The sequence below is a fragment of the Pezoporus wallicus genome, unplaced genomic scaffold (genome assembly GCF_028554395.1).
Source record: "Pezoporus wallicus isolate ANWC-B61680 ecotype Strahan unplaced genomic scaffold, APGP_CSIRO_Pwel_v1 scaffold_7107, whole genome shotgun sequence".
NCBI classification, from domain to species: domain Eukaryota; kingdom Metazoa; phylum Chordata; class Aves; order Psittaciformes; family Psittacidae; genus Pezoporus; species Pezoporus wallicus.
In genome coordinates this window covers 7948457-7970495 of record NW_026642114.1, presented here as the reverse complement: position 1 = coordinate 7970495, position 22039 = coordinate 7948457, and the positions used below count along the sequence as shown (strand labels likewise).

The 22039-nt window shown below is 60.3% G+C and overlaps 3 protein-coding genes across 7 annotated transcripts; all 3 read right to left on the bottom strand.

Moving 5' to 3' along the window:
• Positions 1 to 3050: 3050 nt before the first annotated feature.
• CHRNG (cholinergic receptor nicotinic gamma subunit) lies at positions 3051 to 7781 on the bottom strand. Of its 4 annotated transcripts, XM_057427076.1 has the most exons (12): positions 7651 to 7781; positions 7141 to 7280; positions 6969 to 7013; positions 6650 to 6759; positions 6399 to 6554; positions 6020 to 6117; positions 5045 to 5248; positions 4641 to 4755; positions 4258 to 4372; positions 3704 to 3908; positions 3468 to 3601; positions 3051 to 3387 (listed from the first exon to the last, which is right to left on the bottom strand). In XM_057427076.1, exons 1-12 carry the CDS (start codon positions 7691 to 7693, stop codon positions 3220 to 3222), a joined length of 1533 nt encoding a protein of 510 aa, XP_057283059.1. In that variant the 5' UTR covers positions 7694 to 7781; the 3' UTR covers positions 3051 to 3219. The 4 variants fall into 4 exon arrangements, with proteins under 4 accessions (XP_057283059.1, XP_057283061.1, XP_057283060.1 ...); XM_057427078.1 differs by lacking the exon at positions 6399 to 6554; XM_057427077.1 differs by lacking the exon at positions 6969 to 7013.
• A 920-nt stretch (positions 7782 to 8701) lies between these two features.
• CHRND (cholinergic receptor nicotinic delta subunit) lies at positions 8702 to 12794 on the bottom strand. Of its 2 annotated transcripts, XM_057427082.1 has the most exons (12): positions 12613 to 12794; positions 11806 to 11951; positions 11567 to 11611; positions 11355 to 11464; positions 11084 to 11239; positions 10736 to 10851; positions 10289 to 10489; positions 9862 to 9973; positions 9625 to 9739; positions 9215 to 9416; positions 9009 to 9127; positions 8702 to 8924 (listed from the first exon to the last, which is right to left on the bottom strand). In XM_057427082.1, the coding sequence occupies exons 1-12, from the start codon at positions 12662 to 12664 to the stop codon at positions 8742 to 8744; spliced, it is 1557 nt and encodes a 518-aa protein (XP_057283065.1). In that variant the 5' UTR covers positions 12665 to 12794; the 3' UTR covers positions 8702 to 8741. The 2 variants fall into 2 exon arrangements, with proteins under 2 accessions (XP_057283065.1, XP_057283066.1); XM_057427083.1 differs by lacking the exon at positions 12613 to 12794 and having other exon boundaries at positions 11553 to 11611; positions 11806 to 11863.
• Positions 12795 to 13277: 483 nt separating this feature from the next.
• PRSS56 (serine protease 56) lies at positions 13278 to 20669 on the bottom strand. Its single transcript, XM_057427121.1, has 17 exons — positions 20071 to 20669; positions 19295 to 19304; positions 18425 to 18639; positions 17868 to 17915; positions 17367 to 17556; positions 17155 to 17263; positions 16916 to 17075; positions 16617 to 16759; positions 16320 to 16479; positions 16024 to 16212; positions 15755 to 15916; positions 15544 to 15607; positions 15122 to 15284; positions 14603 to 14750; positions 14394 to 14480; positions 14029 to 14135; positions 13278 to 13904 (listed from the first exon to the last, which is right to left on the bottom strand). Exons 1-17 carry the CDS (start codon positions 20219 to 20221, stop codon positions 13731 to 13733), a joined length of 2280 nt encoding a protein of 759 aa, XP_057283104.1. The 5' UTR covers positions 20222 to 20669; the 3' UTR covers positions 13278 to 13730.
• Positions 20670 to 22039: the final 1370 nt, after the last annotated feature.

The following is a 22039-nucleotide window of genomic DNA, read 5'->3' as shown; positions in this document are numbered from 1 at the left end:
GTGTTTCTCAAGATCTCGCAGTCCTGTTCGTGCTCTTGCCACTTGCTTGTCACCAGCTCTCAACCAAATGCTCTTTTCCAGGCAGTTTGTTTTCCCTGCTACCGTCAGGTATTACTATGGCTGCTACTTGAGATTCCTTTTAAATACAACTCTCCCCTGCTGCTCTCCAGTATTTGTTAGGGGGGATTTAGCTGTAATTACATTTTGGCAATCTAAGCAAAAATAGCCTTGCAAGGCAAGCCTGGAATACTAGCTGCAGGCTCCTTTTATTCAAAGCGCATTTAGCTTCTTGCAGACAATATCACTTAGGGCTTCAGTCCTGTTGTTGTGCCCAGCTGTGCTTCACGTCCACCTCTGCTATTTCATGTACTCGCCTACTTCTTGCCTTTGATGCCCCGCGTCTAAGCTGGTGCTGATGTGTGCAGGCTTGCTATTAAATCTGAAAATGCTGCAGTCCTGCTGTGTTTGCCCTTAGATACGCTTTGCAAGTGAGCTGTGGAAGAGCCTTTCTCTGGGAGGCTATGCCTCTCCTCCTGCTGCCACTGTGCTTAGCGTTTGGAGGAACTCAGTACAGGTTCCTCTTCCTCAGCCTTGAATGGAGTGAGCTGAATGGGGATTGGAGTTTGTCATCTTTAAGGCTACAACTTACCCTGAGATCAGAAGAAAAGCGGTGTTTGGTGCCAAGCACCAGGCTTGCTGCCTCCTATGTCTTAGAGAGGGTTTAGAGCCAGACTGGTTTTTTGAGCAGGGTTTTTGGCTGTGGTCTACTCTGTCCTGCTAGTAAGAGCAGTGAGTAGAGAGCCATGGGGTTGTTTGGGAGGGGAAGGAGCCTCTGCCATGCTCTAGAAAAAGGTTTTAGATCCAGTTAATTCAGGAAGCAAGCCTGGAACTGTGGTAACCCCAAATCTGTTGCTAGTCGTAACCTGTTTTCCTCATCCCAAAGTCTTTGTCCCTTAAACTGCCTCAGATCCCTGCCATTGGGAAAGCCAGGAGGACTTTGAACACCTTTGAGTCTTGCCCAGGGTTCTTCTTTGCCCAGTGGATGCTGGGCTGTGCACTCCTGAGCCCTGGATGTCTTTGGCTACATCTGGTCAAGTGAGAGATGATGCCTTGGCTGAGGGGCTTTTTCCCTCTCACTGCACACCTCACATAGCACCCTGGTAGCTCTGGATAGGGTGACATGTAGGGTGCTCTCCTACCAGATCCTGCAAGACACATCTGCTGCCTGAGACCTGTGACGTCCCAGCTACTGCTTTTGGTTTTGTCCTTGTTTCTGGTGTGGTGATAAATGATGGGGACCTCTGGAGGGCAGGTTAAAATAACTGCTTGGGATGCTGGAGAATGTGGTCCTGGCTGCGTGCTCCTGGCAGGCTGGAAGAGCTTGTCCCTTTCCAGTTATGCTGTATGGCCATGCCAGGAACGGAGCTCACCTGGAAGAAGTAGCAGCTCTGGGGAGTGAGGAGAAGTGACAGTACTTGGCCCTGTTCAGACCTCACTTGCCCTGGAGATTGGCAGCAGGGAACCAGGAATCAATGGGAAGAGGCCAGGCAAAGACAGACCAGAGCTCATCAATTCTGTATCCTGGGGAGCGAGAACCAGAAGCCGGGGACATGCCTGGTGCTGCAGTTTGGGTGGCATATGGCTCCTGGCTCTCTCAGGGCTTGGGATGCTTGACCAGAGCATCCTGTTCCTTCAGCACCTGTGGTGCTGCAGAGGGGAAATCACCATGGGGGGGCTGTGTGGGGACCTGAGTGCTGTGCAGTACTGTCACTCACCAGCAAGAAGGTCCTGCTCACCTTGCACAGATCATGGCCACAGGGCTGCCCCCATGGGCAGTGATCCAGGCAGGGGAACAGGAGGCAGGATCAAACCAGGGTGCTGGGTGCTTGATGAGTTCCTCTGGGCACCTGTGCCTGTGCTGGTGGGCACCATCCCTGCCTGCTTCAAGGTGCCAGCATGGATCAATCTATCCACAGTGTCCAGGCATGGGGCAGGAAAAGCCACCTTACAGAGAGCATGAGTAGGCTGGCTCAGCTGGAGGGGGTCCAGGCTAGGCTGCAGGTGTCCAAGAGATGTGATGTCTCAGCTGCTGAGTGTTTGCCTCCCTCCTCCATCTGTGCCCACAGTGCCCTCACCTCTGGCAGGCAGCACCAGGAGCCAGTTCCAGGCAGTAACCAGTTGGTTTTCTTGCAGCAGCAGAGGCAGACAGTGCTGGCACAGTGAGGTTGATGGAGACCGAACGTCCTGGAGCCAGGCACAGATGCCATTAGCTGGACCACAGAGGAGCAGATGCTCCCTGCCGATATTCCCATGCTGACCTCCTGTATCTCACCCACCAGCAGAGACAAAGCCGCAGAGACAAATCCACAGAGCCTCCAGAGGTCAGTGAGGGGCATGCTGGGGGGGATGTGGCTTTGCTGGGATGGGGGGAAGGGGCTGTGCTTGACAGAGATGATCCCATGGCGGCAGGGGAGGGAGTCCTGTAATGATGCACACAGAGTAGGTTCTGATGGGCACCTGTCTGCGAAGGGGTTTGGGTGCCTGGTGACCCAAGGTCTTCCCATCCCAAGCTGCTTGCTAGGGAGCAGGGACAGCAATTCAGCTGCCACCAAGAGCAGTGGCTAGGGCATAAGTGGAGGAAGGAATCAGCTTCCCCAGGATGGGGTGCTGTATCCACAATTCCTGCCCCGTTGGCACCATCGGCATGGCAAGGGATGCCAGGGGCCCCATTTGCCATGGGCTTGAAGCTGTGAATTTGCAATGGGGTAATATGGCTTTTGGTGCCAGAGCTGGTACATATGCCATCAGATGCCTGACTCTGCTCCTGTTCCTTTGTCTTGTCTCTCAGCACACTTATGAAGTGCTGGGACTTGGACTGTGTGGCTTAGAGGTCTGTGGCCAGCTTGTACAGGTGGCATATCCAACCTATCCGAGAAGGGTAACCACATTGGTGGGCATGCAGCAATGATGCCACATAGGCTTGCAAGACTGCCACAGGCTTTACTTCCACTTGCAGCACAGCATAGCCACCCTGTGTTTCCCCTCTTCCCCATCACCACTATTGCTGTGGGTGGCAGAGCCCTGCCACCCCTAGTCCTTCTCCAGTGCTGTGCTTGGTAGCAGGAGCTTCTGTGCCCACAGGGATCTCAGTCAGGCAGGCTGGTTTGGGGATGGCCAGTCCCTGGCTCCAGCGGTGCCAGCAGCAGGAGGGCTGACATGTCACTGTGGCAGGTACTGCTTGGGGTCCCCAGGAAAGGGCAGGGCAGGCGCCTGGTTGAAGTGAGCCATAAGGAAGATACCGACAGTGCCGCACACGAAGAGGGAGGCCATGATGAAGAAGCAGACACGGTCAATCACGCGTCCCACCAGGATCCACTCTTCGCTCTCCTGCCGGTGACATGAGGAGGGGATGGGGGCTGCCCCTCTGCCCCCCATGCAGTTACCTCTCCTCACTGGCCCTGACTCACGCTATTGAAGTCGTTCTGCTCCCGTGTGGCATTGGCGATGTGGTTGCAGGCATCCACGCAGGCACGGATGTCAGGTCCTGCCTCCTCCAGGCTCTGGCTGAAGTCCTGGGCACTGCCACTCTCCAGGCCACGTTCTACAGGCAACAGAGCCAGCACAGCGGGCACCAGTGAGTGCCCAGCTGCCTGGCACATCACCCAGAATCATAAGGAGATGCCAGCTCCCCCAGGGCACTCACCAATCTTCTCCAGCACAGTTTTCATCAGCCCATCTCTCTCCTTCTGCTTCTCGAAAAGCAGCTCTGTCCGGGCTTTCCAGAGCATGTACTCATCAGCTTTCACAATGAGCCCCAGGGAACTGCGCCTCCGGGCAGCTCGCGGTGGTCCAGGTGTCTCCTCTGGCATGTGCATTCCCAGGTAGCGGGGCAGGAGGTGCAGGCACACCTGGAAACAGCATCACCCATGGGGACCTGACTCCCTCACACCACCCTGGGGCATGCAATGGGTGCAATCTGGTCCCCTTGCATCACCTGGAGCATCCCATCAGTACCCTTGTGCCAATAGGATGCTGGGTGCTTTGGCACCTGCTGCTCCGAGTGTTCAGAGTGGCTTGAAGGGGTTTGGTGGCACAGTGTGATCCCTTGGGGACATCTGTGGGGGTCCCTTTTTGTGCTAGGACTTGCACTTAGATGAAGACATGCCGGCCACCCTGTTCTGCGAGGGACGTGACCTCCGTGCCCAAATACCCACCCAGTTCCCCATGTGTAAGGGGTAGGGGAATGATGGCAGGTACCTGGCGCACTCTCTGGGACATGGAGTGAGTGTTGGGTGTTCTCAGTGAGATGTTGAGGACGATAACAGCATTCACCACAATCACCACCGTCACCACCATGAGGAAGGTCAGATACCTGGGGAGGAGGGACCAGGCCTTACGTAGTGCTGCTGGGTCACAAGCTTTGGGCATGTATGGTCCTTCTCAGTGCTCTCCTGGGCTGGAAACTGGGGTCCAGCAGTGGGACAAGGGCATGTGGTAGCCCTGTGCCAGCTTCACCCGGGCTAAGGTTATTTCTGTGCCAGGGTCCTGTCTGTGGGCACTGGCTGCTGCACAGCACTCAGGGAATCCACTGTCAGAGTGTGACAATAGAGCTGGCACCCCCATCCCTGTGCATCACTTACTTCCCAATGAGAGGCACAGCCTGGGAGGTCTCAGGCACCTTCTGGGCAATGAGGAAGAGGAAGACAGTCTGGGCCAGGAGGACGTTGATGGAGACAGTGCATTTCTGCCCACCCGCTGCCAAGGAGGAGGGAAGGCAGAGATTGGCATGAGGCAGTGTTGTGGGCATTGCCCCCCTTTGGCAAAAAGCCCTCACCCCAAAGTTGGACTGGCCAAGTCTTGCCATGAGGCTTTAACTGTGTGGTGTCTGGAAATACACTCTCCCCACCCCAAATATCACAGGAGTGGAGGGAAGATGGCAGTGATGGTCCCTTGGCACAGAGAGCTCAGTGAGCCCTTCCTTGCTTGTCACTGCTCCCCTTGCACATCCCTGTGCCCCTAGTGGTGGCATGGCATCAGTGCATACCTTTAGCTGGCAGGAAATAGACCAGCACAGCCATGGCGGAGATGAGGACGCAGGGTACAATGATGTTGATGATGTAGAAGAGCGGCTTGCGCTGGATGATGAGGTAGAAGATGACCTGCTGGTACTGGGTATCATCTGGGGTGAATTGCTCTGAATTGATGATCTTCCGAGCGGGGCGGTGCTTGATGGCCCATTCGCCATTCTCTGCCAGTGCCACATGAGTGCCATCACCCCACTGGGGGCACTGGGTCTGCCAGGCCCCCAGCGTGGGGAAGGGGAGGGTTGGTGATTAACATGGGCCCCAAAGGGCACCCAGGCTGGGCACAGGCAGGGAAAGGTGCTAGAATCACTGGGAAGGGAGATGAGACCCATGGAGTGTGCCAGGGCAGCTGGGCAAAATACCCCAAAAAGCTGTTGGAGGGGGGAGCCAGGCACATGTGGGGCATTTGAACACCCCAGGATGTTACATGTAGGGTGGTGGTCCCCCCATCTCCCTGCCCCCAGGGTGCCTCAGGGGGAAGCAGAGCGTGATGCTCGATGACGGTGTGCTGTTTTCCCCTGCTGTCTGCAGGAGTGATAGCATTTTTTCCCAGTCAAGACCGCAGCTCGGGCCGGTAATGAAAAAGTAAATCTCGCTGCCCAAAAAGCATTTTGTTCCTTCAATATGCAATTAGAATGTGATGGAAAACGTCATCGTTTGGCCGTGACAGCTACGTTCCCAGCATCAATCAAGCTCCCAGGAGCGGTGCTCTCCAGGAGCGGCTGCCAGGCGATGAGAACCCCGAGCGGGGGGGTTAGAAAAACAAATCTCTCCCACACTCCTGCTCCCACTAATAACTTAAGTGCCCATGTAATGGCAGGATCTGCTAATAGCCCCCACAGCCCTGCTTTTGGCAGCCACCGGCACAGCACCAAGCCTGTTGGTGCCCGCAATTGGAGGATCCTCTTGTGCCACAGGCGTGGCTGTGGTGTTACCTGTGAAAGCCTCGGGATCGATTGAGATCCACTCCACAGTCTGGCCTTCCTCTACTGTCAGCAGGAGGTTGATTTCGTTGGCACTGTACGTCTGGGACCTGGGAAGGGACAGGCACAGGCTGGCATGCAATGAGCTGGATGTGCAAGTAGCACCAGTGTGGCACTGGGTCATGCTGGCCACCTCCAGCTCTGCTTTGGGGTGCTGTGCTTGGCTTGGCCAAGGTGCCTCCTGCCACCAATGGGGTGCCAGGGGACGGGTAGGTGGCACTTGTCTGCTCAGGGGTGTGTTGCCTCAGGGCAAAGAAGGACATGCCATGCTAATCCGTTGTATCCCAGGAGGACCTGCCATGGTGCCCCCACATGCCCAGCCTGTGCTCACTGGAAGACCATGGTGCAGTTCTGCCAATCGAAGGGGAAATAGGTGACGTGGATGGAGCAGGAGCTGCGGTATATGGCGGGAGGCAACCAGTAGATGCTGCCATCAGGGGACACCAGCACGTTGGTGTAGAGGGTGATCTCAAACGTCCCGTCGATGCTGGTGGGAAAACGGTAGGCTCAGCCCCACACTGTGCCCAAGGAGCAGCTGCCACCGCCTGTGCTGGGATGTATCCCCATCGCCCCACCACCTACTTGTTCTCCAGGACAATGTCAGGCAGCCAGACCATGGTGGAGGGCACTCTCAGCAGCTGGATGTTGTCATATTCCTCAGGGTCCCACCGCAGGCGATAATCGGACCATTGCTGGGGAAAGGGGAGCAAAGAGGGAGGGGTCATGGTGATCCACCACGGGGCGGAGCTTGTGAGCTGCCTGTCTTACGCTGCCCAAAATGGGCTCAGTTGAGGCCACCCACAAAAGAGGGTACAGATTACAGCGGCAGCCCTCTGTGGGTTACCACCCTCAGAAGCAAATGTGGCCTCGGGGTGTCCCGCCTGGAGGCGAGGGGACTCACCATCTCGATCCAGACGTTAGTGGTGAGGGTCTCCTCCCGCTCATTCTGGCAGGGAAGGAAGAGGGGAGATGACTTTAGTGCCCTGCTCTGCCCACTGCCCCATGTTTGCAGTTGCTTTGCGGGGCAAATCCTGTCCCGTCCTGTCCGGGGACTGGGGAGGGGAGTTTCTCACCAGTGAGATGAGGTTGGTGAGGGTGAGCTTTAGGGTGACGTCAATGATCTGGTCCCCGTGCAGAGCCGGGCGTAGGTGCCGGTTGTAGTTGGTCATGAGGTCCTGGAGCAGCTTCTCCTCCTGGTTCCTGCAGCTCACACCTGGGGAGGGCACGTGCCATGGGGGCACCCTGGCAGGGCCACTCACCCCCCGGGATGTGCTGCGGGGGGGGGGGAGGTCGGGCAGGAGGGTGTGTGTGGGGAGGGAGCATTACTGTGGCTGTGCATGCCTGATGGTGTGTCAGTGTCCAGCGTGAAAGCGGAGGGCGTGCATCCCCCCTACGTCCCCCACCCTACTCACCCCAGGGACCCCTCCAGGGCAGGACATGGGAACAGTGAGCTGCCAGCATGGGAACAGCTTGGTGGGATGGTGCACGGTGCTGTACACCCATGGGTGACAACCCCCCAAGGACAAAGGTGGAGGGTGACCAGGGACCCCCCAGCATTCCCCCCATGGTTGGGAACCCCTTACCTGCCAGGGCACAGAGGGTGAGGAGGAGGCTGTGGCAGCGCATGGTGGTGCTGTGGGGTGCAGGGGCTGCGCTCGATGCCTACACAGCGGTGCTCTGGGCCTGGCGCCCAGTGGACAGGACAGCTGTCCCCTGCCACCGTCACCTGTTCCCAAGAGCCACCGGGGTGGGGAGGAACAAGGGAGCACCCAGCCCCCCCCCCCAGCAGGGTTGATGACAGTTAGCCGGGAAGCCTGAATCCAAGAGGGATTGGAATTGGGTCTGGGGACAAAATTATCTCCGTGCCTTAGTTTCCCCATGTCCTGCACAGAGGGATGCATCTCCCTGCACAGAAACCCAAGTGCCCATGGGTTATGGAAAAGGGATGTCCCCCTGCAAGCACCCCAAGAAGTGCCCTGTCCTCTCCCATGGTGGTGACTGCTCCTGGGGTGGAGAAGGAGCAGGCAAGTCCCACCATGTCAGCCTGGGGAGTGATCCAAGTCCAAATCCTGCCAGACCCTGTGTAGGGGTATTGGGAGTGGTGAAAGATTCCTGGCTGAGCAGAGAGGATGTGACAGCTGTCCCAAGCCACTGTCGGTATGGGGATGTCAGCTGTGTCCCCTGAAACTGGAGCTCTGGCATCCTGCTGCTGAGCTGGGGAAGGAGACACCCTCTTGGCCCCCAGCTGGGTGCTGCAGGAAGGGGTGTGCTGGGGGGGGAACGCTTTTGGGGCATCATGGGGACAGGGGGCAATGTGGGTATTGCTGGAATCTGTGCCCACTGCAGCGGATGGTGCAGTGCTGGGGGGGTCCATCTCCTTTACCAGCTCATCCTGTCCCAAGTGCCCAGCTCCACGGGGGTAGCAAGGCTTGCTACCGCCCCATCCCTCTGGGAAATGCCCCTTCCAGCCACAGCTGAGGACCACTGTACTCAGAACACCCAAAAGCACCCATTCCCTGGTTGGACATCATCTCCCTGACACGCACACAGTGCTCAGGTTGGGCACTGTGCCCGTGGGGAGTCACCAGCTCAGTGCTTGCAGTGAGAAATACCAACTTTATTTTCCTAAGCCAAGGCAGGTGATGGGAGGTTGGCACTTGGTACCCCCACTCCCCTAGATGAAGCGCTTGTTCTCCTCCTGGTAGTTATAGGGGTCTCCGGCAAAGGGCAGTGGCGGCGGGTGGTTGTAGATGCCCATGAGGAAGATCCAGAGCGTGCCCACCACTAGCATAGGGGTGATGAGGAAGAGGCAGAGGCGATCCAGGGTCCGGGCCACCTGGTTCCAGTTGTCCTTCTCCTGGGGAGGGAGCCAGGAGGTGAGCATTTGGGGCACATGGGCACAGGGAGCTCCCTCTGCCTCTCTCGTGCTCACGGTCCCGACCTCGTTGTAGCTGTTCTTCTCCCGCATGTGCTTGACAATGAAGTTGGCGTTATCAACAACAGGTTTTATGTGCTCATAGAGCTGCTCCTCGCCTGTGCCCATGCCCAGCGGTTGCAACCCTGGGGGCAAGAGGGGCAGTGAGATGGGGTCTGAAGGGAGGCCACCTCTGGAGATCCCCACTCTGCCACCCTTCCCCAGCAGCTCACGGGCAGGGGTGACGCGGCTGGCCAGCCCGTGCCGCTCTGACTGCTTCTCAAACATGAGCTCGCTGCGGGACTTAACACTGAAGTACTCCTCTGCCTTGGCGATGTAGCCGGCTGAGCTGAAGCGCCGGATGCATGGGGCGCCCGCTGGGCTCTCGGCCGGCTTTGACATGCCCAGCAGCCGGGGCAGGCTCTCCAGAAAAACCTGGGGGCACAGAAGGGGCTATCAAGACTCTTGGCCACCTCCCCAGTGCAACACCACCTTGTCCCCACCTTCTGCTCCCAACCTGGGTGTACAAGCCCTTGGAGTGGCACAGATGGGACACCCCGATGCTGTGCTGGGGCTGTCCTGTCCCATGTCCTCCACCCCTGTACCCACCAGTTTACTCACCCCAGCCCAGCACCACACTCACCTCTCTGACCCAGTTGGACATGATGTGGGTGCTGGGGGTGCGGAAATGGAAGTTGAGGACCACAACGCAGATCACCACCACAGCTGTCACCAGAAGCATGATAAAAAGCAGATACCTGTGTGGGACACAGACCTGGAGCTGGCATTGCAGCAGAGGCTGGGCACGGGCAGAGTTGCCCTCTGGCACTGTGGAGACCCCATGATGTCCCCGCTGCACCTAGAGGTGCCCAGGACTCACTTGCCGATGAGGGGGATAGCATGGGAGGTGGCAGGCAGGCGCTGGGAGATGAGCAGGAGGAAGACAGACTGGGCCAGGAGTACCGAGATCACCAGGGTCATCTTCTCACCACCTGGACAGCAGGTGAGTTAAGGGCAAACCTTGCCCAAGGTCCCTGTCCCAGCACTCCCACTGCAAGGATGGCCAACTGTCCCACCCTGCAGTGCCCCATAGAGTGATTTCTATTATGGGGGTACCCCAAATATGGGGTATCCTGTGCTCAAGTGTGCCCCTGCCAGGGTGCCTGACTGGGATGATGGTGTCCTACATAGGGGTGTTCCAGTAGCAGGATGTTCCCATTCTGAGCATTGGGGTGTCCATATGTCCCAGGACCTGATGCAAGTGAGGCACATTGAGGTGCACCATGGGTGCTGTGGGGCTCACTTACTGTCAGCGGGTAGGTAGAAGACAAGGATGGCCATAAAGGCAATGAGGATGCAGGGCGTGACGATGTTGATGATATAGAAGAGTGGCTTGCGCTTGATAATGAGGTAGAAGGTGATGTCCTGGTGCCCGCTGCTCTCAGGAGGGTTTTCGGGGTGGATGTTCTTGCGGGCTGGGCGGTGGATTATTTCCCATTCCCCATTCTCTGCCAGGACAGATAGGATGCACATGGCACGGGTAACCCCTGCTATGCCCATCCTCACCAGCCCCACCAGCACCAGTCTCCCCATCCTGGGTCTGGGTAGCTCCAAGCCTGGTGGATGGGTGCCAGGGTTCCAAAGCCTCAGGTAATCCAGTGTGTCCGTGGCAGGGTACCCCAAGCCAGGGTGCCCCTGAGCCCTGTAGAGGTTGTCCTGCTGCCACAGGACAGGTCAGAGAACACAAGCATTACCTGTGAAGCCTTCAGGGTCAATGATGATCCACTCCACTGGGTAATACTTGCCCGTCTCTGGGTCACTGTCCTCTTTCAAGTGCATGCTGATCTCCAGGGCACTGTATGCCAGCGAGCTGACCCATGGACAGGGAGGGGACAGGCAGTGAGGGGCTGCATCTGCTGCTTAGTACCCACCACTCACCCACCCTGATGTCCAACATGATGGATTTAGGCCGCTGAGTCATCTGCAAACCCCCACCTGGCTGCACCCCAACAGCAAGGGAAGGTGCTGGCAGCAGCAGGCACTGCAGAGAGCCATGGCGTCCACCCTGCTGCCTGCCCCTGTCCCAGCCAGCCCCCTGGCACCTGAATTTGAGGGTGCAGTTCTGCCAGTCGAAGGGGAAGAAGTCGACGTTGATGGGACAGGCACTGCGGAAGATGGCGGGCGGCAGCCAGTAAACATAGCCCGTGTTGTAGATGAGGACATTGCAGTAGTAAGCGACCTCAAAGAGCCCGTCATTGCTATGCCAGGAGAGAGATGAGGTGATAGCAGGGCCAGCAAGGGGCAGGGGGAGACCTGGACATGCACCAGGCACAGCTCGGAGGGGGTGAGAGGAGAAACTGAGGCACAGCTCACTTGTTCTCCAGGACTATCTCAGGCAGCCACAGCATGTCTGGTGGCAGGCGGAGCACCTCGATGTCCCCATACTCGGACTTGTTCCACTGCAGGCGGTAGTCAGTCCAGCCCTGGAGAGGAGGGATCCCCAGGTGACTGTGTTGCCACACTGGGCCACCCCATTGCTCATGCGTCAGGACGCAACTGGTGCCGTGATACCTGCCCCTACTCACGTGCTCTAGCCATACGTTGGTGGTGAGCGTCTCATCCACCTCTTTCTGCAATGACAGTGTGGGGCAGTGAGATGCCAGGGCCAAGCCCAGCAGCTGCAAACCCCCCCAGCCCAGGGTCCACCACCCCAACCAGCCAAGGTTTGGGGCAGCAGCCTCAGGGGTCCCTCAGCCCAGCCAGCCCTGCAGGTGAGGCATGGCTGGGGAACACTCCATGGTGGGTATTATCTGCTGGGACTCACCAGTGAGATGAGGTTGGAGAGGGTGAGAGCCAGGTAGACATCCACAACCTGGTCACTGGAGGTGACGGGGCGCATCTCCTTGTCATAGCCCTTCTCCTCAAAGAGGTGGTGGATGAGCCGCTCCTCCTCATTCACGCAGAGCCCACCTGGGGGTGTAGGGTCAGGCAAACTGGGGAGTCTGGGGGGTTACTGGGACAAATACCACCCTGCATGGATGCTCAGTAAGGGCAGGATGGATTAAGGATGGAGAGGACAGAAACAGGCCAGGATACTGCACGTTTATGCTGCACAGAGGCATGGATATGGGACATTCAGGCATGACAGGCATGTGGGGGCACATGGGCATGGAACAAGGATGTGAACATGGACACAAAGGGACACACAGGCATGAGATACTTGGGTACAGACACAGTGGCACTGTACACATAAGTGGATACACACACAGAGGCACATATGGACAGATGGACATGGATGCAGTCTAAGCACAGACGTGGTCATAGATGCGATTTCACTGTGCACACAGACAGGCACATACAGGGGCACACAGACACAGTGACACTGTACAGACACACACACATAGCCCAAGCGCAGCACAGGGACGCAGCTCCTGGTGGTCCAGCCAAGACAGAAGCACAGGGGATGCTCAGTGATGGGACTCTGCCAAGCAATACTCAAAGTGCAGCCCTGGGGACACTCTTGCCCCGATCCTGCCACCAACACCTCCCTGCCCTTACCCGACCCCATTGAGGGGGCCCAGAACCCCCTAAATATGGCAACCCCGTGTGAAAGACCCCAGGCCCTGCTCACCTGACAGCACCAGTGCCCCGAGCACAGCCAGCCAGCCCGGCAGGTCCCCCATGCCCACAGTGCCCTCGCTCTGTGCCAGGCCCTGGCCGCCTCCCTGCCTGGCCTGGCTGAGCGGATGTCCGGCTGCCGGATGGAGCGGGAGATGGATGGTGCCAGGTGCCGAGGGGGAAGGGTACCCGCACTGGATTCCTGCTCCCACCCCTCTCTTCCAGCCCCCCCTGCACCCGCAGAAGGGAAGATGGGCAGGCGCAGCTGGCCTCGTAGGCTCCGTGGGTCAGCCCATCACCCTGCGCCTGGGCATCCCAGTACAAGCATTGCGGGGTGTTGGGAGGAGCAGTCCCTTACCCCCTGCTCAGCAGCCCCATCAGTGCTGCTCGAGGGTGGTAACTCCTCACAAGCAGGAGGGGTTGGTACCCACGGATGCCCAAGCACAGGGGTGGCACCACCCCAGCACTTGTCACTGGCTTAGGCTAGTCTCAGCCCCTGTACCAGCAGGAGGATTCACGTGGGCCCCAATGGAGTAGCACCAGGGGTAGACACTAGTGCTATGCTATGGGTGCTGCAGTGGCCAGGAGGAGCATCCAATTCCCGGGCAGGGGGCTGGGGAGTCTGTGCCAGGTTGAGCAGGAACTGATGTTAGGGGCAGGAACCAAGGCTGGGGTCACCGCTTCAAAGTACAGGGGGGATAGGAAGGGGGATGTAATGGGAAGTTCCCCCACTGGCCCCCGCATCACTGGCACCCTGTGGCACAGCACTCACTTCACACTCACCAGCTACTGGAAAATAGAGCCCTTCTTTATTGAAAAATAAACCTTTCTCTGTACAAATAAATAACAGCTCAGGTGCCTATGGGGGGAAAATGGGGATGGGTTTTCCAAGATGAGGGTCCCAGGGGAGATGAGGGCCATGACCCCCAGCTGAGATGTTCCAGGTGCCCCTTGGTGCCCCATGGCCCTGGGTAGGTCTGGCAGTGCTGGTGGGAAGAGGGAAACTGAGGCACAATGTGGGAAAAAAGGGTGAAAGAGCCTGAGCTGGAGAGTGCGCTGTGTTTGAAGGACATTGGAGACCCCTGCCCCAGCACCCTGTCCCCACACTGGCACAGTGCACTAGGGGCACCATTAGGTTTTCAGCGCCTCAAGTGCCAGAGCAACGAGGCCAGGCATGCTGCGGGCTAGCGAGTCACTTTCCAGCCCCACAAGGCCAGTGAATGCTGTGGGGCGACCCCCCACTGTGGCCCGAACCTGTGCCCGGTACAGTCCCTTGGCATTCTTGGAGCCCAAGTCCACCAGGATCTGCGGGAAGACAACGTGGTGAGTCCCAGGGGAGCCAGGGGCACAGAGGGGCAGTGATGGACTGGGAGGTGGCACTGTCCGCCTGCCAGGGTCGGGGCTTGGAGTAGATGGACAGGGCACTCACCTCCTGGAAAGTCATGGCCAGGTCTGGCTCAGGCACCCGCAGCACCCAGGCGTACAGATCCCGCACAGCACTTACCCGCACTGCTGACTCATTGAGGCCGGGGCAGGCTGCAACACCCGGGGTGGGCAGGAGAGAGAGGGAGGGGGCACATGAAGATGAACCACAGGGGCACCACACACAGCACCCGCCCTGGGGAGGAGCACCCATGCTCTGGGAATGCGGGGAAAACAGGAGCAGAGGGTCCCTGTGGAGGGGGGTATGGGCAAGGGCTCTCCCACTGACATGGGACCAGAATGCAAAGCTGAGGTGGGCTTGTCACCGTCCCCACAGCATGGGGCATCCCTCAGCAGCCATGGGGCACCTACCTCTGCCCACACCTGCCGCATCCTCCTCCTCCACCACCCCTGGCAGCTCCAGGGGCACCAGCTCACGTTTCTCCCTCGGTGCAGACCCTGCCACCAAGAGAGGTATAAATCCCTCGGTGGGAAAGTGGTCGATGGCCTCTGCCCAGCCATGGAACTGGCTGGCAGATGGACACCCTGCTTCCCCATCAACCCCAGCTCCTGGGGCTCACAGCTTGGTGTGGAGGTCCCTGCCAGCTCTCCAGGTGCTTGCTGCAGCTCCATGGCTCCAAGGGAGGAGCCAAGGTCCAGTTCTGCCCGCAGCTGGGCAAGGAAGGCTCGTCCCTGTCCCACCAGCTCCTCCACCTCCTCCTTGCCTTGCTGAAGAGAAGTGGGGGACAGGATGGGTGCTGGGGTACCCACGGGCACCCATGGGCCAAGTGCGCAGTGGCAGAATGGAGGGCACAGATGGACTGGTGTCAGACAGGGCATCAGGGACACATGACTGGTTCATGGCTTTGTTGGGTCAGATCATAAGCTTCAAGGTCAGACCCATGGCTGGCTCTTTACTGGTTGACTGGGAGTACTGGTTTCATTTGGGGAGGGTGAAATGCCCCACCTGTGGTAGCAGAGTGGGAGATGCCACCTCTGTGGCTGCACAGGGGATGATGGATTCAGGGAATGTCAGGAGACACAGGGGAACTTTGGGCTTTGGGGCAGTGGCTTCCCCCAGCCCGTCCATCCCCACATACCTGCAGGAAGAGCCATGTCTCCCTGTGGAGCTGCCCTGCATCTGGGATGGGTGCCAGTGATCTTCCCCTCTCCATGGCCCTCAGCACCTCCACCCAGTCCTGCAGCCGGGGTCCCACAGCACCAAAGAGCCCTGCAAAGGGGGGCGGCAGCCCAGCTCCCTGTCTGCAAGCACAGTGGGGTGAGCTCTGGCAGGTGCCCAGTGGCACCCATCCCCTGGGCAGTGCCACCCTGCGTACCCCTGCAGGGTCTTGGTGGCATCCAGGGGACCATGCCCACCTCCCTGCAGATGCCCTGGCTGCAGGAAGAGCAGGACTCCAAAGCTTTCCACTGTCTCCAAAATGCTGTGCCAGCACCCCCAGGCATCTTGCCCACCTCCCCAAACCCTTCAGCCCCTCTTGTCCCATGGCCCACCATGCCTCACCTGGTGGGGTGTCTCCGGGGTCCCTCTGCCACGGGGCTTGGCTGGCCCTCTGCCACCACTGGGCCTGTGGAGGTAAAAAGGGAACAGAGGGGACAAGGGGTAGAGGATCCCCATAGGGGTGCCAGAGCAGGCTGATGGTGCCCTGGCCACCAGCACAGGGGAACTGATGGGATCCCAAGTGGGCATGGTGTGGGCCAGCCGAGGAGGATACCTGAGGCATCCCTGCGGCCACGGTGGGGGAAGAGATGCCCATAGATCTTGCCCAGGAGCTGTGGCAGAGCATGGGTGAGGAAGGAGAAATCCAGCTGGTTCCGGATGAAGTCCCCAGCCCTGCGCAGGAGATCCACCAAGGTCTGGGCATAGGAGTGCAGCTCTGTGGGTGCAGTGGGAAAGCCATGGCCCTGGCCCCATACCAGCCCCACGCTGCCCGAAACGAGGTCCCTCCCCACACCGTCTCCCCAGCACAATCCCCTGGCTCACCACATCGTCTGGTCCTGGCACGGCAGGTCTCCTCGGCCAGCCGGGCGCAGGCAGCGTGGCCTTGTGGGGCCCGGCAGGACCCGGTGTAGAAGGTGCAGAGGCGAGCCCGCTCAGGTGGCTGCTGCTCAGGGGGCAGCTGGGACACTGCCAGCAGGTCAAAGCAGCTCGGTTCCTGGCTGCCAGGTGCAGCTGTGAGAACACCAGTGCTGCCGTGAGGTGCTGAACACCACTGGGGTGATGTATCCCCACAGCACCCTGGGCATCTCCATCCCCCCAGTACAGCCAGCAGTACTCACGGTCCATCTGGAGTCTGAGCCAGTCTGTGAAGGCAGTGACGCGGGTGTAGACACCCGGTTTGCCCCGCTCACCGCAGCCGTCACCCCATGATGTGATACCATAGAGGACAAAGCGGTGCGAGGAGGGGTCCTGGCATGCCAGCGGGCCCCCTGAGTCACCCTGTGGTGGGGGGATGCCCATGCGTTGGTCTGGGATGGGACCCCAGGCTGTGCTGAGCTGTGGCACATGCCCAGTGCTGCATGCCATGAGGGGTTTTTGGGTTGGGGGGACAGCAGCCCCTCAGCTCTGGGCATTACCTGGCAGGTATCAATGCCCCCGGACAAGTACCCAGCACAGAACATGGTGTTGGTGATCAGGTCCTTTCCCAGAGCACTCCTGCACGTCTCCTGACTGAGCAGGGGCACCTGTGCCTCCATCACCACGTTGGCTGCTGGCCCCTCTGTTGGGCAAGGCACCCATTTTGGTGTCCTCCATGCCTGGACACCCCCATCTCTTTGCAGCCCCCTGCCCTGGATCAGTGCATTAGCACTGGGCACCAGAGAGGGCATCAAAGAGGACACCCCACAGACTCCATGGGTGTTGGGATGGCACCTACCTTCATAGAGGGAGCCCCAGCCCGCAATGTAGCAGGCAGTGCCAGGGCTGGGCTCTGCAGGGCTGCTGGGAAGGCACACGGGGCTGACAGTGGGCGATGGGGCCAGTGGCACAGCCAGCTCCAGCAGTGCCAGGTCCCCATGAAACGTCTTGGGGTTAAACTGGAAGGGGATGGGACTGTGTCAGTGGGGCTTATGGGGCATGCAAAGAGCGGTCATGGCAGTGCCCACTTCCACTGACCTTGGGGTGAGGCAGGATGCGCCGCACAGACACCACTTGCTCGCCTGTTCTGTGCTTGCCCAGCTCATGATCACCTACCACCACTGTCCATGCCAGCTCGTTCTGGTTCCTGATAGAGTAAGAGGCAGCTCTTTACAGGGGTGAAACATGTGCTATGATGTGCCCCCCTCTGGAGGGACATCACCCCTGCATTGTTGTATTCCCTGCCGTACCCAGCAAAGCAGTGGGCTGCAGTGAGGACCCAAGAGAGCCCCACAAGCACCCCTCCACACATCAGCTCCCCATGGAGCCGCACCGACACCAGCCAGGGCCAGGATCCCAGGAGGGCCACGCTGCCACCCATGATCCGTCCTCGGGGGGCCGTCATGTTGGCCTGGGGGACCCCACGGTGCCCGCAGCTCCCTGGAGGACAAAGCGGGGATGGGAAAGGGGATCCTGCAGCCCCACTGCCAGGACACCCCCCTCTCCCCAGTGGGCACAGGGTGGCTGGGACGGCTGTGGTGAGTGGGGGGAGTGGTGTGTGGCCCCGGGGGAGTCAGGCTGCGCCGGGCACGCTGTCAAGCCTCATTGTGCTCATGGAGGCGAGCGGGCGGTGGGCTGGGGGCACCCTGCGGCCCGGCAGCTGCCGACGCTAACCTCTGCCCCCCGGCCCAGCAGGCAGCCGTGGGGCCGGGGCGCCCGTCGGCATGGGGAGGGGGGTGGTGTGGGCTCACCTGGCATCGCCACCTCTTCTTGTGCGTCAGGGCCTGAGGCTGCCATCCCTGCAGTGACAAAGTTTCATGGCATGTGGGGACAACCCCCCAATGTCACCACCATGTTCCTGCTGTTCCCAATTCCTCCCAGTTCCTTTCAGTGCCCCCAAGGCCCCCATCATCCCAAACAAGCACCCCAGTACCACCTCAGGAATGCTTGTCCCCCCCGGTGACTGTGTCCCAAATTTTTCTGACACTGCCCCATGCCCCCTTCTCTCATACTCCCCTCTCCCACCCTACATTCTCCATCATCCTTCAACACCCCATTCCCCTAATCCTCTCATGGTTCGCAATGCCTCCATCCCCCAGATCTCCGCCTCTCACCCCAGATCCCCCCATCCCCCCAATTACCCTACCATACCCATCTCCCCAGTCTCCCCACCCCAGCACCCACTGTCACTCCCAGTGTCCCCATATCCCCTCCAGGCAACCCCAGGAACCCCTTGAGGATGCCCCCTTTGTTATTGTAGGGTTTCCCCTCTGTTGAAGGATCCGGGGTGATGCGGGTGCCCACTCACGGCACTCCTGGAGGCGGTAGTGGCAGAGACGGGTGCTGAGCTGGGCACAGGCATGTGGGGCCCGCTTGGGTGGGCACAGGCGCTGGTAGGGGGCACAGGCCTGGCTCAATGCCCAGTTGCGCTGGGGCAGCTCGGGGAGTGCCTGGGCATCCAGCAGGGCCTGGCAGCTGGGGGGCACGGTGGGGGGCACAGCTGGCACTGTAAGGACAGCAGGGCTGTAGACATCCCAATGTCCTCCCTGCCCACCTCTGCCCAGACAAACCTGGGCTCCACTTTGAGGCAGGTGGGAAGGGGGCATGGTGGGGCTGTGGTGTTGGCATGTTTTGTTAGGGTCTCCTGGGTGCTGGGATACATTTTTGGGGGCATCTCTAGGAAGGAGACAGGAAATCAGGCAATGTTTTGGGTAGGGCTCCAGGTAATGTTGGGTAGGATCTAGAGAAAATGAGTAAGTGCACTTAAGAGATACGCTCTGGGAGTCCGGCAGTGTTTTGGTAAAGCTGATAAGGTAAAGCCTACAGTGGAGGTGGTGGTGTTTGGGTAGGGTCTTGAGGTGTCATTTTGGCAGGGTTTCTAGGGGATATGGTGGTACTTTGGTAGGGACCCAAAGAAAGATTTGAGTAGGGTCTCCAGGCATGGGTCTGTGTTTGGGTAGGGTCTCCTAGAATGGGGCAGTGGGGACCACGGGGTTGTAACTCACGTGAACAGCGGCGGGTGAGGTTGGCACAGGGGGGGAAGAGGCAGGGGGGACAGAGCCCGCAGGCACCCCGCTGCTGCTGCTGCTCGGCCATCGCCTGTTCCAATGCCAGCAACGCACTCCTCAGAGCCGCTTCCAGCACCAGCGTCCCTCGGCTTGACAGGGCTGCCAGGAACACATAGGGTGCTCATACCCCTGGCACCCCCCCACTTCCTCCCACCACAGACATGGGGTGCCCTCAGCCCAACTGGCACCTGTTCCCTAGTATGTCCGTGATGGGTGTCAGGCTGGTATCATTGGTTGGCATTGCCTACGGTTACAGGCATGAGAGTCACCTCTCTGCTGTGGCTGAGATGGTGATAAAGATCTGTGAGTGCCCTTTGTAAGTGGAGACCTTGCGAGCATGTATGTGTGTAAGCATGGGCATGCTGCAGGGCTGAGCCCAAACAGGTATGTCCATGCGTGTTTATGTGCATGTACCCATGCACATATCTTTGTGTGCCAGGGTCTGTGTGCCCTTGTCTGCATGTCCCTGCATGTGCCTGTTTCTGTGCAGTCCTGTGCATGCCCTGTATGTGCATCCCCACATATGCTCATACCTATGCCCACCTGTACCCACCCACAGCTGCCCTTCTGCTGGCTGTGCCTGGCAGAGGGTCCCCTGGGGCTGGCACAGGTAGCCAGGCAGGAGGGAGAGCTGGCAGCCGTGGGGCACAAAACAGCTCCTTGCAACCCTTGTATCTCCTAGTGCCACAGAGAGCACTTGCCACTCTGACCAGGCGGCACAGCATGCTCCAGGACCTGGAGGCTTCGGCAGGGACCCAGGCATCCTACTTGCATGTTTCCCCATCCTCGTTCCAGAGAATGAACCCGGGAGTCCCGTCTCCTACAGCCGCCCTACACAGAGTCAAACCCTCCCGCAAAGATGCCCCCATCCCCATGCCCCACTGACCTTGCAGGACACCGGCTGGCATGGGGTACAGCCCCTGGGCCAGGGGGGCCCCCCCCACTAGCTGCAGCAGTGACAGCATCGGCAGCAGCACGGGGGGGACCAGGCGGACCCCGAGAATTGCACCCCGCATCCTCTTGCCTCCTTGCTCCATCCCCGTGCAGACAAAGGGGGGCAGAAGGGGGAGCCACCAAAATGCCCGAGGCGGGTGAGGAGGGATGGTTATATATGGTGCCCCCCGGGCGGTGGGAGGAGAGAGGGGCCGGGGGAGCACAAACAGGCGAGTTCATTAATGTCGCGCCAAGATGCCAGCTCGGGGCGGGGGGCGCGGGGGGGGCGCAGCCGGGGCCTCAATGCCGCCTTTGTTCGACGGGGCCTCCGGGCGGGCAGCATCAGACGGGCGCTGCGCTCCGGCGCTGCCCGAGGCCCTTGATCATTTTCACGCCAAGCCCCGGCCGCGCTACCGTCCCTCCTGCGGGCCTCGTGGGGGGGGCGGCAGCGGGCGAGTGGGAACGCACCGGCGGCTGCGGGCACGGGGGGCCGGGCTGGGCGTGGGAGACCCCGCGGGGGCTTCAAAAGCAGCAGCGGGCCGGGAGCGGCCTGGCGGACATTGGGGTGCGGGGGGAAGTCTGAGGCGGGGAATCTTGGGGCGGGGGTTCCGTCTGCGCCAGCCCGGCCCGGGCTGAACGGGCCGCTCTGTGCAGGGGCACTGCACCCCAGTGCTGAGCAGCGGCTGCCCCTGGGACCCCCAGCACCCACCCCGTGTTCACACTAAGGCCGTTTCTCGCCTGAGGTGCAAGAGGGGGGACGTGCCCCGGGGTGATGCCGGGCAGGTAGGACCGGGGCACCGGCAGCCTATCTGGCTTTTCAGCAGCGGCAGGCCCAGAGCAGGCAGTGTGCCAGGGCCTGAGGGGCAGCTCTGGCCCCTGGGATGCGGGGGGGGGGGGGGGAAACTACACTTGCCCGCCCAGCTGGAGAGTCCCACCCGTGCCTACAGCTCGGCTTGTGGTTGTCCCCAGATTTTTGGAATGCCCACGCCCACCCTCGCCACCCTCCTGTGCCCATGGGCATGGCATCACCTCTTTTGGTGGGGCAGGGTGCAACCGCATCCCCACCTCCTCTTCGGGGTGCTGGGTGTGCCCGTTCCCCCACCTCTGTCCCTGTTAGAGGCACGGGGTGCCCGTGTCCCCACAGCCACTGGGGGATAGGCGCCCTATAGCCCCGTCTCTCTCCTCCTTAGGAGTGTCCACTCCTCCCTCTCTGTCTCTACTAAGTGCATAAGGAGGTGCCGTGTCCCCATTCCCATTTCGGGACTGGGGTTGCCAGTGTCACCACCCGCGTGCCTATTAGGGGCAGGGGCGGCTTCGTGCCCGCAGCTCGGCCGTGCCGCGCTCCCGCTGGGCCCCCGGCCCCGGTGCCGCGCACAATGCCGCTTCAGTGGCACATCAAAGGCGCTGCGCTGCCCGCGGCTGGCACGGCGACAGGCTCGCCGCAGATGAAAGCTCCGGCCCCGCCGGGCTCCCACCTCGGCCGCGGGAGCACGCTGCGCTCCACAGGGCACGGCAGGGACGGGGACGGGGGACAGGGCGGTCGCTCCCCGGGAGCGGTTCCCGCACTCCGTCTCGGTGTGCCCCCCCCGATCCCACCACTCGTGACACGGACTAGGGCCGTGGAGGGCCAACCGCTCGGCTGACAGGAGCCGACACTCAACCGGGTACTCAAGGCAGGCGTGGGGTTCGCCCCTGGCCCCACCGTGCCCCCCCCCCCTCTTCCTCCCGGTCCCGGCGCCAACACCATTAACCTAATTGGTGTGGCGCTCGGCCGCCCCGGGCGGCGGAGGTAGTGGGACCCCGGATCCCGGGCAGATCCCAGCCCTGGCTGCGGGGAGGGAGGGACTGTGCTCCCGGGGGCCCCGCTTGTCCGGTAATTGGCGGGGGCAGCCGAGCCCGACCAGCACCGGTGGGAGACGCGG

What these genes read in the sequence shown, in the direction of transcription:
- CHRND (XM_057427082.1), bottom strand. Translation starts at nt 12,664, where the DNA reads ATGGGGGACCTGCCGGGCTGGCTGGCTGTGCTCGGGGCACTGGTGCTG. An exon ending in TCTCCAACCTCATCTCACTG is followed by an intron (nt 11,612 to 11,805) that starts GTGAGTCCCAGC and finishes CTGTCATTGCAG; the next exon opens with AAAGAGGTGGATGAGACGCT. An exon ending in AACTGCACCCTCAAATTCAG is followed by an intron (nt 10,852 to 11,083) that starts GTGCCAGGGGGC and finishes TCCATGGGTCAG; the next exon opens with CTCGCTGGCATACAGTGCCC.
- CHRNG (XM_057427076.1), bottom strand. Translation starts at nt 7,693, where the DNA reads ATGCGCTGCCACAGCCTCCTCCTCACCCTCTGTGCCCTGGCAG. An exon ending in GACATTGTCCTGGAGAACAA is followed by an intron (nt 6,555 to 6,649) that starts GTAGGTGGTGGG and finishes TTTTCCCACCAG; the next exon opens with CATCGACGGGACGTTTGAGA. An exon ending in AGCAGAACGACTTCAATAGC is followed by an intron (nt 3,388 to 3,467) that starts GTGAGTCAGGGC and finishes TGTCACCGGCAG; the next exon opens with GAGAGCGAAGAGTGGATCCT.
- PRSS56 (XM_057427121.1), bottom strand. Translation starts at nt 20,221, where the DNA reads ATGGAGCAAGGAGGCAAGAGGATGCGGGGTGCAATTCTCGGGGTCCGC. An exon ending in GCATCCTGCCTCACCCCAAG is followed by an intron (nt 17,076 to 17,154) that starts GTCAGTGGAAGT and finishes ATCCCCTTCCAG; the next exon opens with TTTAACCCCAAGACGTTTCA. An exon ending in GCTCAGACTCCAGATGGACC is followed by an intron (nt 16,213 to 16,319) that starts GTGAGTACTGCT and finishes GTGTTCTCACAG; the next exon opens with CTGCACCTGGCAGCCAGGAA.